General features: G+C 45.6%; 1 protein-coding gene across 1 annotated transcript in view; it reads left to right on the top strand.

The window, feature by feature from the left end:
* LOC146075902 (uncharacterized) overlaps positions 1-13508 on the top strand; it is a 34018-nt gene extending 20510 nt beyond the window's left edge. The window contains exon 4 of the mRNA XM_083185586.1: positions 5993-13508. Coding sequence (XP_083041712.1) covers positions 6164-7549 — 1386 coding nt within the window. The 5' untranslated portion in view covers positions 5993-6163 and the 3' untranslated portion in view covers positions 7550-13508. The remainder of the gene's footprint in view (positions 1-5992) is intronic.
* Positions 13509-15239: the final 1731 nt, after the last annotated feature.

Below are 15239 nucleotides of genomic sequence, written 5' to 3'. Positions count from 1 at the left end.
TTCCCCCCAGCCGGCTGGACTGGGTATGCGCGGGATCTCGCTACTCACATGAGATCCCCAGCACAGCCCAGAGCCAACAGTAGGGACAGTGCTATCCCTGCTGTTGAGATAGGGCCAAAACCAGCTACAGGCGGACCGGTCAGCGATCCTGACCATTCATTAATTCGGCCTGCTATCATTTAGATAGCAGCGCCGATATGGATAGGGGTGCATAGTGCCCCTGTCTTTTACTGCACACTGGCTCCTTCATACATGGAGGAGTAGCGGTATCAGTGCACATAATGTGCGCTGATACCCCTTCTCCCCCATAACACCCAGTCATACACCTGCTCCTTTGTTCAGAAAAAAAAAACCCAAAGCAAAGCATTGTAGCCATATGGAACACTCAGCAGATATAACCCAGCCTCAGTAATCACAGAGCAGACTGTGCAGAGGTTTTAAAATGGCTCCTTGTTTTTATTTCACTGTTTTGGCCACCCCCCTCCTAGCACTCATGCCATCCCCTAGGACCATTCCATCAGATAAATCTATGTACATCCAATATGGTCAGATAAATCTCCTGCGATCAATGGCACATCAAGTGTCAAATCACATGTAGCACTCCAGGGAAGCTGCCGGGGGAAGTTCTGGGTAAATCGCGTCTGACTTGTCCCTCAGGCAAGGGTTGGTGTGAGGGGATGCGGTCATTTGGTCTACTGCATTATGGTCGACAGTCATTAGGTCGAATCCATTAGGTCGACATGCTAAAAGGTCGACGTGACTCTAGGTCGACATGGGAAAAGGTCGACATGATTCTAGTTCGAAAAGTCATTAGTTCGACAGGTCGTTAGTTCGGCAAGGTCATTAGTTCGACATTGTCTATGTCGACAGTCACAAGGTCGACATGGAGTTTTTCACTGTTTTTTGAGCCAACATGTGCCGACAGGCGGTATTTCATGCCCTACCATCCACTAGGGCGTGGTGGGAGAATAAAATAGTGTGCCGAGCGTAGCGAGGCACCGTGCCCGACGCATAGCGAGCGCAGCGAGCGATGCGAGGGGATGCAGTGCACTTTAAACTGTTTCCATGTCGACTGTGTTGACATTCAGGTAAAAAAACAGTGAAAAACCCCATGTCGACCTTGTGAATGTCGACATAGACAATGTCGAACTAATGACCTTGTCGAACTAATGACCTTTCGACCTGGAATCATGTCGACCTTTTCCCATGTCGACCTAGAGTCATGTCGACCTTTTAGCATGTCGACCTAGTGGATTCGACCTAATGACTTTCGACCATAATGCAATAGACCAAATGATCCCAACCCGGTGTGAGGGACCAAGGACAGCTCCATCTTGCACCTCTTTTCTTTGCATTATATGCTACTTGGAGCATTTTTTGGCGGTCTATAAAACTGTCATCCTGTCTTCCACAGCAGTGCCACTCCTGGATGTGCCAAGTGCTTGTGCCACCCACTTGTGTAGATTAAAAGGCACACAGGGTGATTTAAACACCATTTCTAAGCGATCTGAATAGATTGCCTAGAAATAAAGCACGGATTACTTTGTGTGTACACCGTATAGTGATGGTGATGCATGCACTGTCTATCCTGCTTATCCTACTTTAGATGCACAGATTGCTCAGCACACATCACAGGTGCATCGCTTGTGTGCCGCCATGTGTGCTTAGCGATCTGTGCTTTAGCACCTCACTCAGCATGGAGGCAGCGTCGCCCCGTGTGTACACCGTATAGCTATGGTGATGCATGCACTGTCTATCCTGCTTATCCTACATTAGATATAAAGATTGCTCAGCACACATCACGGGTGCATCGCTTGTGTGCCGCCATGTGTGCTGAGAGATCTGTGCTTTAGCACCTCACTCAGCATGGAGGCAGCGTCACCCCATGTGTACACCCTATAGTGATGGTGATGTATGCACTGTCTATCCTGCTTATCCTACATTAGATGCACAGATTGCTCAGCACACATCACGGGTGCATCGCTTGTGTGCCACCATGTGTGCTGACGATCTGTGCTTTAGCACCTCACTCAGCATGGAGGCAGCGTCGCCCCGTGTTTACACCATATAGCGATGGTGATGCATGCACTGTCTATCCTGCTTATCCTACATTAGATGCACAGATTGCTCAGCACACATCACGGGTGCATCGCTTGTGTGCCACCATGTGTGCTGACGATCTGTGCTTTAGCACCTCACTCAGCATGGAGGCAGCGTCGCCCCGTGTTTACACCATATAGCGATGGTGATGCATGCACTGTCTATCCTGCTTATCCGACATTAGATATACAGATTGCTTAGCACACATCACGGGTGCATCGCTTGTGTGCCACCATGTGTGCTGACGATCTGTGCTTTAGCACCTCACTCAGCATGGAGGCAGCATCGCCCCGTGTGTACACCCTATAGTGATGGTGATGCATACACTGTCTATCCTGCTTATCCTACATTAGATGCACAGATTGCTCAGCACACATCACAGGTGCATCGCTTGTGTGCCACCATGTGTGCTGATGATCTGTGCTTTAGCTCCTCACTCAGCATGGAGGCAGCGTCGCTCCGTGTGTACACCCTGTAGTGATGGTGATGCATGCACTGTCTATCCTGCTTATCCTACAGTAGATGCACAGATTGCTCAGCACACATCACGGGTGCATCGCTTGTGTGCCACCATGTGTGCTGAGCGATCTGTGCTTTAGCACCTCACTCAGCATGGAGGCAGCGTCGCCCCGTGTGTACACCGTATAGCGATGGTGATGCATGCACTGTCTATCCTGCTTATCCTACATTAGATGCACAGATTGCTCAGCACACATCACAGGTGCATCGCTTGTGTGCCGCCATGTGTGCTGAGCGATCTGTGCTTTAGCACCTCACTCAGCATGGAGGCAGCATCGCCCCGTGTGTACACCCTATAGTGATGGTGATGCAGGCACTGTCTATCCTGCTTATTCTACATTAGATGCACAGATTGCTCAGCACACATCACGGGTGCATCGCTTGTGTGCCGCCATGTGTGCTGAGCGATCTGTGCTTTAGCTCCTCACTCAGCATGGAGGCAGCATCGCCCCGTGTGTACACCGTATAGCGATGGTGATGCATGCACTGTCTATCCTGCTTATCCTACATTAGATGCACAGATTGCTCACCACGCATCACGAGTGCATCGCTTGTGTGCCGCCATGTGTGCTGAGCGATCTGTGCTTTAGCACCTCACTCAGCATGGAGGCAGCGTTGCCCCATGTGTACACCCTATAGCGATGGTGATGCATACACTGTCTATCCTGCTTATCCTACATTAGATGCACAGATTGCTCAGCACACATCACGGGTGCATCGCTTGTGTGCCGTTATGTGTGCTGAGCGATCTGTGCTTTAGCACCTCACTCAGCATGGAGGCAGCGTCGCCCTGTGTGTACACCGTATAGTGATGGTGATGCATGCACTGTCTATCCTGCTCATCCTACATTAGATGCACAGATTGCTCAGCACACATCACGGGTGCATTGCTTGTGTGCTACCATGTGTGCAAAGCGATCTGTGCTTTAGCACCTCACTCAGCATGGAGGCAGCGTTGCCCCATGTGTACACCCTATAGCGATGGTGATGCATACACTGTCTATCCTGCTTATCCTACATTAGATGCACAGATTGCTCAGCACACATCACGGGTGCATTGCTTGTGTGCTACCATGTGTGCAAAGCGATCTGTGCTTTAGCACCTCAGTCAGCATGGAGGCAGCATCGCCTCGTGTGTACACCCTATTGCGATGGTGATGCATGCACTGTCTATCCTGCTTATCCTACATTAGATATACAGATTGCTCAGCACACATCACGGGTGCATCGCTTGTGTGCCGCCATGTGTGCTTAGCGATCTGTGCTTTAGCACCTCACTCAGCATGGAGGCAGCGTCGCCCAGTGTGTACACCCTATAGCGATGGTGATGCATGCACTGTCTATCCTGCTTATCCTACATTATATGCACAGATTGCTCAGCACACATCACAGGTGCATCACTTGTGTGCCACTATGTGTGCTGAGCGATCTGTGCTTTAGCACCTCACTCAGCATGGAGGCAGCGTTGCTCCGTGTGTACACCCTATAGCGATGGTGATGCATGCACTGTCTATCCTGCTTATCCTACATTAGATGCACAGATTGCTCAGCACACATCACAGGTGCATCGGTTGTGTGCCACCATGTGTGCTGAGCGATCTGTGCTTTAGCACCTCACTCAGCATGGAGGCAGCGTCGCCCCGTGTGTACACCGTATAGGGATGGTGATGCATGCACTGTCTATCCTGCTTATCCTACATTACATGCACAGATTGCTCAGCACACATCATGGGTGCATTGCTTGTGTGCCATTATGTGTGCTGAGCGATCTATGCTTTAGCACCTCACTCACCATGGAGGCAGCATCGACCAGTGTGTACACTCTATAGCGATGGTGATGCATGCACTGTCTATCCTGCTTATCCTACATTATATGCACAGATTGCTCAGCACACATCACGGGTGCATCGCTTGTGTGCCGCCATGTGTGCTGAGCGATCTGTGCTTTAGCACCTCACTCAGCATGGAGGCAGCATCGCTCCGTGTGTACACCGTATAGCGATGGTGATGCATGCACTGTCTATCCTGCTTATCCTACATTAGATACACAGATTGCTCAGCACACATCACGGGTGCATTGCTTGTGTGCTACCATGTGTGCTGAGCGATCTGTGCTTTAGCACCTCACTCAGCATGGAGGCAGCGTCGCCCCGTGTGTCCTGGGCTTTTGTTATTCATCCAGCTACTTTGATACATTTTGGCCTAAAAAGCAATTGTATGAGTTGTGAGGTGTTCAGAATAGACGGGGAATGAGTGGATGCCCCTTTCCCACTGCAGCTCAAAAACGGTAAATTGCAGATTTTTCAGCGCAATTTACCGTTTAAGGCTGCAGTGGGAAAGTGCCAGAGTTGAAATACTGTTTAAAGTTAAATGGTATTTCAACCCGTTTTTAAAGCAGAGTCCTACACGTTAAAATAACGTTTAAGAGGCAGTGGGAATGCCTCTTAAACGTTATTTTGTGATAACAACAGGCTACAGTTCACTGATAGGCTGTTGCCTGTCTTCTGACCCTCTTCTCAACCAGGAAGTGTGTGAGGAGAGAACACGTTTTTGGTGCATTGCTGGTGCTATTATTAACCTTAACCTTTTCTGTATACAATGTCTAACTGGAGTGATGAAGAGGTGAGGGAGCTGCTGCGCATCAGAGGTGAGGAGAAGATTGCGAGACAAATCATAGGTACTGTAAAGGACATGTACCTGCCATGGTGATTGCTGCACTAATCCGTCCTGGACCCTGCCCCTCCTTTTATACTGTGAAAAAGTCATAGCTGTGTGCCTTTTTAACCCTGAAAAGCCCATTTAAAATGACAGGCACTCATTTCTGCTGTAAAAACGTTTTGAACAGCAAACGTTTTACCTGCAATGGGAATGGTACTTAAATGGTATTTAAAACTGTAATCTGCTGCAGTGGGAATGCTAATACCGTTTTAAATACCATTTAAGATTACCAGTACTTTAAACGGGTCTGCAGTGGGAAAGCAGCATAAATGTCATTGATGTAATAATACTGTAGGAACAAAAAAACATTCTGTAATTTTAGATGTTTCTATTATTTAAAAAAAAATACAGATCCAAAACCAAAACAAAAAACCTGGGAGGGTGGTTTTGGCAAAACCAATCCAGAGCCAAAGCACTAAACCCATAAAATGTCTGGGTGCACACTCCTAACTGGTATCTGCTGTAGTAAGGTAGCGAGATCTGTGCTGTGCATCTGACAGCAAATAGTCCCAGCCATTTGGCAGCATACAGAAATATAAAACAATGGACCACGACTGATATGTGATCTATATAGAAATGTTCCTTACACAATATAACCCTGACATCACACTTGTACTACAGTATGTTAACCTTTTACATTTTACCTGTCTTACAGGACGATTGTACAACATCTTCTTATATTTTGAGTCCAAATCCTGCTCAAGGGGACGTTGTTCTCTGATCCAGCCAACTAAAGTCATCACTTCTTCTTACACCTGGAGGATTAAAGTGACTTTATTTTGCGAATAGAAGAAACATTCAACAATTAATTTTTCTTATCTTGTACATGATGAACCTCACAGGAGAGAAACCACATGTGTGCTCTGAGTGTGACAAAGGCTTTACATATAAATCACAGCTTCTCATACATCAGAGGAGTCACACAGGAGAGAAACCATATAAATGTTCTGAATGCAGCAAATGTTTTTTCCGGAAGTCAGATCTTGTCCTACATCAGAGAAGTCACACAGGAGAGAAGCCATTTAAATGTTCTGAATGCAGCAAATGTTTTTCCGAGAAGTCAAAGCTTGTCCGACATCAGAGGAGTCACACAGGAGAGAAACCATATAAATGTTCTGAATGCAGCAAATGTTTTTCCTGGAAGTCACAGCTTGTCCGACATCAGAGGAGTCACACAGGAAAGAAACCATATAAATGTTCTGAATGCAGCAAATGTTTTCCCCAGAAGTCAGAGCTTGTCCAACATCAGAGGAGTCACACAGGAGAGAAACCATATAAATGTTCTGAATGCAGTAACTGTTTTTCCCATCAGTCAAATCTTGTCCAACATCAGAGGAGTCACACAGGAGAGAAACCATATAAATGTTCTGAATGCAGCAAATGTTTTTCCTGGAAGTCACAGTTTGTCCGACATCAGAGGAGTCACACAGGAAAGAAACCATATAAATGTTCTGAATGCAGCAAATGTTTTCCCCAGAAGTCAGAGCTTGTCCAACATCAGAGGAGTCACACAGGAGAGAAACCATATAAATGTTCTGAATGCAGTAACTGTTTTTCCCATCAGTCAAATCTTGTCCAACATCAGAGGAGTCACACAGGAGAGAAACCATATAAATGTTCTGAATGCAGCAAATGTTTTTCCCATCAGTCACATCTTGTCCGACATCAGAGGAGTCACACAGGAGAGAAACCATATAAATGTTCTGAATGCAGCAAATGTTTTTCCCATCAGTCACATCTTGTCGTACATCAGAGGAGTCACACAGGAGAGAAACCATATAAATGTTCTGAATGCAGTAAATGTTTTTACCATCAGTCAAATCTTGTCCAACATCAGAGGAGTCACACAGGAGAGAAGCCATATAAATGTTCTGAATGCAGCAAATGTTTTTCCCATCAGTCACATCTTGTCCGACATCAGAGGAGTCACACAGGAGAGAAACTATATAAATGTTCTGAATGCAGCAAATGTTTTCCCCATCAGTCACATCTTGTCGTACATCAGAGGAGTCACACAGGAGAGAAACCATATAAATGTTCTGAATGCAGTAAATGTTTTTCCCATCAGTCAAATCTTGTCAAACATCAGAGGAGTCACACAGGAGAGAAGCCATATAAATGTTCTGAATGCAGCAAATGTTTTTCCCATCAGTCACATCTTGTCCGACATCAGAGGAGTCACACAGGAGAGAAGCCATATAAATGTACTTAAAGCAGCAAATATTTTCCCATAGGCTACAGCTTGTTATACATCAAATGAGAGAAATGACAAGGCTGAGTCACATAATTATGGCTACTTCCTACATATGACAGCACCGTGTACACCGTGAAGTATACTACATAGCATGCACTGGCTTGGTGGGTATATTAGGTGTGTGAAAGGCCACTTGCAGACATCACTCATTGTATGATGTGCAAAATGTTATGTTTACCAACATTCAGGCCAAGTGTGTCAGTATTTGTGAGCAGAGCAGATTGTGACCTGATCACGTGCTGCTGTGGTGACTGATTATCATTACTGGACAAATGGGACCGCTGTGCTTAACTGATGTGGAAACTGATAATCACCATGTGCCATTGATGTATGAGGTGAATCTTGGTTACGAAGGTGCTTTAGGGCCAACAGACGCGCTACAGTGGAGCAGCTCACCCGCAAAATGAGCCATGGGGCTACCAGATGTAAAATGACAATTTAGTGAACACTTTTGAATTTCGGGCTCTGAAGCAAATGGAGGGTCCCTGCACCTATGCAAGCAAAGATGCATTGTTAAAAAATGTATATATATTTGCTCAATTATACAATATATATAAACCTCCTAAATGCGCCACCTTGTGGAGTACAGCTCCAGTGACACCCAGAAAAAACTTTCACCAAAGTTTTACAGATAGACAAAAAAAAAAACAAGGCAGGTGTCACAATAAGCGATCCCACATACATATGATTTACTGATTCTTCCTATCAAACATCTTCTGGGTAGGAAGTCTGAATCATAGAGTCCTGATATAAATCTGAAACAACTCAGAAGAAGAAAAAATAAAGTGCAGATGGTTTGGACACCACAAGTGTTAGAGTTTTTCTTGTTGGTATTACACTCACATATTAGATGTTAATCAATAGCGAAATAGGGACACTGCGGTCCTGCATAGATCACTCTGAGTCAAAGGGATTTCAGGATGTTCCTAAAACTTGAAAGATATATATCTACTGCAACACTGTATAGATAGAATATCCAATTTATTGATACAGATGTACACTCACATTTAAAACAATAAAAACAAGCATGTATCACCACAGCGGGTGTATAGATGGTAGCCCAAGGTAATACTTGCTGATCGCTCCAACTGGGGGTACCGGTTCCTCCAAAAGTAGCGGATGATATACCAGCCAAGCAAAAACCAGAGACTGAAACCGAGATCCAAATGAGATGATGTTTTTCAGGCTTAAACGCGTTTTCGGACCTGGATGGTCCTTCCTCAGAAGCTGGAAACATCATCTCCTTGGAGCCTTTTTATTCACAGAGAGATAATGAGCACTTCCAGCTAAACAATGCGTGCCGGAAGTGCACTGTTTGTTCCCAATATGGTTCCCCGATCGATATTTCATAACAAAGATACACAAGAAAATATATATACAGACAGTAATCTACAGATTAAAGTGACAAATGCGTAATAGCAGCAAAATAGGTCAGTGATGGCATACAGTTTTATAGACGGACTCCGCAATGTAAAACGGGTCCGTAGCCGGAAGCGGAAATGACGTTGGTGCGTTCCATTCTTTCGGGAAGGCGGAAGGACGTCATGCAGAATGCGTTCCACCTGTATATTTCATTTGGCTGATAAGTTCTGCGTTCCAAACTGGCAGATATGCGTTCCATATGTCTACAGATAGGTGTATTACTCTGTCCATAGGTTTTTTTTGGTAGTAGTATATGGAAAATTATCCTCAAAAGTCCATCATATAAAAAAGAAGGATAACACAATTATCAATAAATAACATTATAAAAGGTACACAATAAATACATACATTTTAAAATTATCTTAAAAAATTCCAATACTTAAAAGAGGATCGGGGGTAAGTAGAAAATTGAGTAAAAATGAAAAAATGAGTAAAAAGTCTTGGTTAAAAAGTAATAAAATATTTATAAAAACCAATTAAGTTCAAAATCGCCGTTAAGGCCATTGGGGAGTAGTGTTTTTAATCTATATATCCACCTCATTTCGGCTTTTGCTAATCTCTGATCCAGATCTTTACATCTCCAGGTGGATTTCAGAGCCTGTAACCCCCAAAAGGTCTTAATTTTGGTGGGGTCACGTTTAGCTTTAAAATGGGCCGAGAGGGTGTGTGTATCTAGTCCCTTCTGGATGTTATAGACGTGTTCGGCCATTCTCACTTTCATACACCTGGTGGTCTTTCCAATATACATAAGGCCACATGTACACTCTATTCCGTAGATTATATTTTTGGAATTACAGGTGATGAAATCTCTTATGGGGTGGTTAATACCATTTGCAGTAAAATTACTCAATTTGCTTACCCCCTTGGTGCATTTACATAATTTGCAACACCCACACCTATAGAAGCCCTTGCTTCTTATGCTACTTCTGGTTTGGGGTTCAATTGCACTTCTCACTATGGCATCCTTTATTGTAGGGGCCTTTCTATAAATAAATGAGGGTTTAGATGGTAAGTCCTTTCCTATTGTGGGATCTTGTTTCAGGACATTCCAATGTTTTTTAAAAATATATTAAACTTCTTTGTGTTGGGTATGAAATTGGCTAATAAAAGCCCATTTTGTATATTCATTACTTGAAGATGGATTGGTTTTATCCTTCTCCTTTAGAAGGTCGATGCGGGGCATCACGGATTCCTTAATGCTAGCTTTTTCTATCATGGTTTTCTCATAGCCTTTATCAAGGAACCTTTGGCCCATATCTTTTATTTGTCTCTTACATTCTTCTTCTTCCGTACAGTTTCTTTTGGCCCTTACAAATTGGCTGTACGGTATTCCGTCAAGCCAATTATCATGGTGTTGGCTTGATCTCTCGATGTAGCCGTTACAATCAGTAGATTTCCTATAGATTTTAGTCTCGAGATTAGTACCTTTTATATACAAACAGGTCCAAGAAGTTAATTAACTCCTTGCTACTTGAAAAAACCAAGTTAATGTTAAAGTCATTACTGTTCAAATTTTGACAGAAAATTTCCAGGCTTTCCGATGTGCCCCTCCAAAAAAACAAAATATCATCGATATATATCTCCTCCAGAGCACCAGGTCCGCCCCCAGAACCCCTCCATGCCACACTACAAGATCTTCCCAGTAAGACATGAAGAGGTTTGCATAACTGGGGGCGAACCTGGTGCCCATAGCGGTCCCAACACGCTGGATATAATAAGTGCCCTCAAAGAAAAAATAATTTTTTCTCAGGATGAACTTTATTCCATCCAGAATAAAGGTCTTAAGCTCCAGTGAGTAGTCTGATTTGTCAAGGAAGTATGATACCGCTTCTATACCTTTATCTTCTTTAATTATGGTATATAGGGTGGAAACATCAGCACTTGCTAATGTGTTGTTCTCTTCCCATTTGACTTCATTCAAAAGTCTAAGAAGGTCCCCAGTATCTTTCAAATAGGCCTTTGTGGTTTTGACCAAAGGTTGTAGGTAGAAATCTATAATGGCCGACAGGTTCGAGGTTATACTGTTAGTCCCCGAAACTATTGGCCTACCGGGGGGGTGGAGGGGGTCCTTGCGGATTTTAGGGAGTGTATACAAAGTTGGAGTGGAAGGGTTTTTGATATTTATAAATTCGTATTCACTCTTGGATATTAAATTATCATTTAGGGCTTTTGTTGTCAGATTTATAAGGTCATTTGTAATTCTTATAGTTGGATCTGATTTTAATTTGTCATAAGTATTTCCCTCTGACAACTGTTTATTTATTTCTTTAATGTAATCGACTTTATCAACAAGGACTACCCCTCCACCCTTATCGGCTGGTTTAATGATAAGGTCATTATCACTTTTTAAGGCTTTCAAGGCAATCCATTCCTTCTGTGTTAGGTTACAGCTTTTCCTTTTCTTTTTAAGTGCTTGTTCTACTTCCTCTAAAACCATTTTGCTAAAGCAGTCAATAAAGCAACCCTTTTGACCACTAGGATAAAAAGTGGATTTATTTTTAAATTCAGATCTGGGTGGTCCCCCAGTATCTTCTTTATCGGGCTCTTTATTTGCAAAATATTTTTTAAGAGTTAGTTTACGTATGTACTTTTGCAGGTCCACATAAAATTCAAAGGAATCTAATTTGTGTGTTGGGGCATACTTCAAACCTCTTTTTAGGACCTTCTCTTCATAAATAGTCAATTTTCTTTTACTCAAGTTGAATATCTTAATTTCTTCGATGGAATTAATAGATTTCTCTATATTTGATTTCTTTTTGTTATTTTTGTTTTTCTTTCTTTTAATCCCCCCTCTTTTACCTCGTTTTTGTTTCTTTTTCTTTTTATTTAATGGCACAGTTGGATTTATCGGTTCCTCTCTTTGTATGTTCTGTACTCTAAAAAAGAAGAGGAGTCCTTTCCTGTGTCTAAATTGTCTAAAACTTTATACCTGTTATTATCATAGAATAAATGTTGTGTTCTATCTCTATTTGTGCTGTTCCTTCTATATTTACTAGGGTGCGAGTTTTCATTATCCGTTCTATATCTGTAATTGGTTGGTCTGTATTGTCTTTCAAACTGTTGACGATTAGAGTTATAAAGATTATAATCTCTATTTTGTTTTATAGGTGATATTTCGTCCACTCTATAAGTGTTTCCCCTTTCTCTGTTGTAGGGTCTATCATCTCTGTAATATCTATTAGCCCGTGGCTGAAAGATTTCTTTTCTTTCACGGGGGGTGGTCTATATCTCAAATTTTGATTGGGATTTAAATTATCCTTACTCATAGTAGACTGTTGGTCTAAGTTTTTATCCTGTTTTGCCAGAAGAATATCACTCAGCAATATTAGAAATAGACCTCCGCTGGAGCCGGTGGCCAGGCACGCAACGGACCAGACGTACTTTGGAAGTGCTCCTGCTGCCCAGCACTATAAGCACCCCAAAAGCAGCTTTCCGGGGGACTTTGCCCCCTCCAACCCACACCACCAGCAGCCCCATCACCTCCGGTCACGCCGGGTCCTTGCAGCGGAGCCGGGAAGCGTTTCTGAACGCTTTTGCGGGTTGCGGCCTGGTCCGGCGGCCGGAGCCGGGGCCTCAATTTTGGAGCCGCGGCAGACTCGCGGTTCCCAGGATCTCCGGAGCACGAGAGGGGACGAGGATCCCCCTCTGAGACAGCCCCCCGCACACACCTCAGACTCCAGACTCACCCGGGCTGGGTCAGACGGACACCCGCAGCACACAGGCAGGGGGGAAAGACTCCAGCAGCACTGACACTGCGCCCATTGGACACGGGCCGTGTCTGCCTGAAGTGCTCTGCCCCCATCCTCGGCCGGGACTCTGAGGACCCCCCAGACGAATTGTGAGTACCCCTCTGGGGGGAGATTCGGCCGCACAGCCACCGGGGCGAGTTGGAGCCGAAACGGAGCTCCCAATCCTCCTGTAGCCGCCATTTTACCCCCTAACACGGTGCCCCCATCACAGCCAGCATCCCCACAGCCTCTGGCATAAAGCCTCTTCCCCCACTAGCCTCTCCCTCAGGCGTTCCCGCTGAACCCAGGGGCCCACACCGACATCTCCCTACTCTGCTCAGCCGGCCTGGCAGTGTGGACCCGCACTACCCCACATCTGCCCTCCGATTTCGGAATTACCTCCAGAGGAACACCTTGGCCCTAGCTGCACAGCGGGCCTTCTGGCCACCCAGCCATATGCCTGTACTGGCAACATAACCCCCAGTAAGTGCGGGGGTACCTCAGAAGCCCCTTCTTTTCCTGCTTACATGTGAATTCCCTGCAGGCATGGCCGCCACTCTCTAACGACCAGAATCTAGCTACCACCATGCTATTGTAACTCGGAGTTGTGACCCCCTCGGTACCACACCCCATCTCCCCTCCGCTCCACCGCACTTGTGTCGCTAATATGCCCTCCAAGAAAGCCAAGGACGTTGGGCCGGTGAGGATCTCCATGTCCTCCAGGAGATCCTCCCAGATCCCAGTACCCCACTCCAGCCCCCCGAAGCAGATGCTTTGGGAGTTATTGAAGAGCTTGCTCCCACATCTGCAGTGGCGGGTATTGATGCTAAATCGAATGAACCAGTAATGGTGAAGTCCCTATGCCTGGTTTTCTCCGCGTTCCAGGCAGAGATAGCCAGGGACCTCAAGCTGGCCATACGGGAGGTCAAAACTGAGCTGGTGGCGATAGGCGACAGAACAGACCACCTTGAGTGGAAAATGGAGGAACTAGTTGCGTCCCACAATGATCTCATATCCTCCTACGACCAGCAGCAACAGGAGATCACCCAGTTCAAGTCCAAGCTGGCGGATTTAGAGGACAGGTCCAGACGTAATAACGTAAAAATTAGAGGCATCCCTGACTCCGTAGCTAACCCTGAGCTCGAAGGCTATGCCATTTCCCTGTTCCGTAAACTCCTCCCCGCCATTGATCCCAAAGAGCTGATGATCGACTGCATCCACCGCCTCCCCAGACCGAAGACGGTCTCTGCCGACCTACCCAGAGATACCCTCCTCAGAGTCCACTTTTTTACGGTGAAGGAGCAGCTGCTGAGAGCGGCCCGTGAGCGAAAAAACACGGATATCCTGGGCGGCCTCCAATTATTTCAGGACTTCTCCCCCGCAACCTTGGCCAACAGGAGAGCATTTGCCCCCATCACTTCGGCCCTACGTTCTCACGATATCCGGTACCGCTGGGGGTTTCCAGTCAAATTAATAATATACCATGACGACGCCACCTACAACGTATCCTCCCTGGATGCAGGGGTCAAACTCCTACTCGAGTGGGACATATCGGTCAAAGACCCCCAAGAACCGAGACGCCCGCAGTCCCTGCGCCAGGATTGGACTGACACCTGAACATCTACTACTCGTTGAACCTGTTTATATTTGAAGTTTCGTGGACGACACAGCTATCCCTCCTGCTTCTCTCCCCGATGGGATGAGGACTTAGCGATGAGTATCTTCCCCATTGTTTACTTAGCAAAGCAGGACGCTGGACGCTCGGTCCAGTAACTGCAGTGTCGCTATCACTGGTTAACTATGTGTTACTGTTCTCTTTGTTTTGTAGCCTTTAAGACAGGTTCATTTCATATAGTCTGCCGTTAGTTTCTCCAAGTTCATTTAGACCTGATATATGGTATGTTTGCATTACCTCTCCTTTTGATTAGCAATTTTATAGCATGCTAGATTCCTCCCCACTATGCCTCCCTTCCCATTTATGCATACGTAAGTGGCGGCCCTGCTCTCTCCCCCCCCTGTCGAGAGCCTGGCCACCCCCCTCACCTCTACAAACTACTGCACGAGTTCCCCCTTGTTCCTCTCCCCTGCAGTAGTCATGCGGGTCTAATGTACTGGACCCTTTTGTTTTTTCTGTCCCTTCTCCTTCCTCTCTGTTCCCACCTTCCCCCCCACCTCCCCACCCCCTCCCCCCTCAACCTGGATGGCAGAAACTGTCACCAACGCACCCCCAGAACCGAGTGCCCCTCACACAGTCACTGGCTGGTTTCCTACCGCCCCCCTTAAACCCTATAAATGCCTATAAATTTTTACACTCAATGTTAAAGGACTGAACTGCCCTAACAAGCGTAGATTGGCTCTTTCATTTTTCCACAAACAAAGAGCAGAATTGGTCGCGCTCCAGGAAACACACTTTGCCGCTTCCAACCCCCATACTTTTAGAGACTCCAACTACCCTGTAGCCTTCTATGCCAATGGCCCGGCTAAGTGAAATGGGGTGG

This window comes from Crinia signifera, chromosome 4 (genome assembly GCF_055691185.1).
Source record: "Crinia signifera chromosome 4, ASM5569118v1, whole genome shotgun sequence".
Taxonomy (NCBI): domain Eukaryota; kingdom Metazoa; phylum Chordata; class Amphibia; order Anura; family Myobatrachidae; genus Crinia; species Crinia signifera.
The sequence above is the reverse complement of the archived record's forward strand: the minus strand, read 5'-3'. Positions and strand labels throughout refer to the sequence as shown.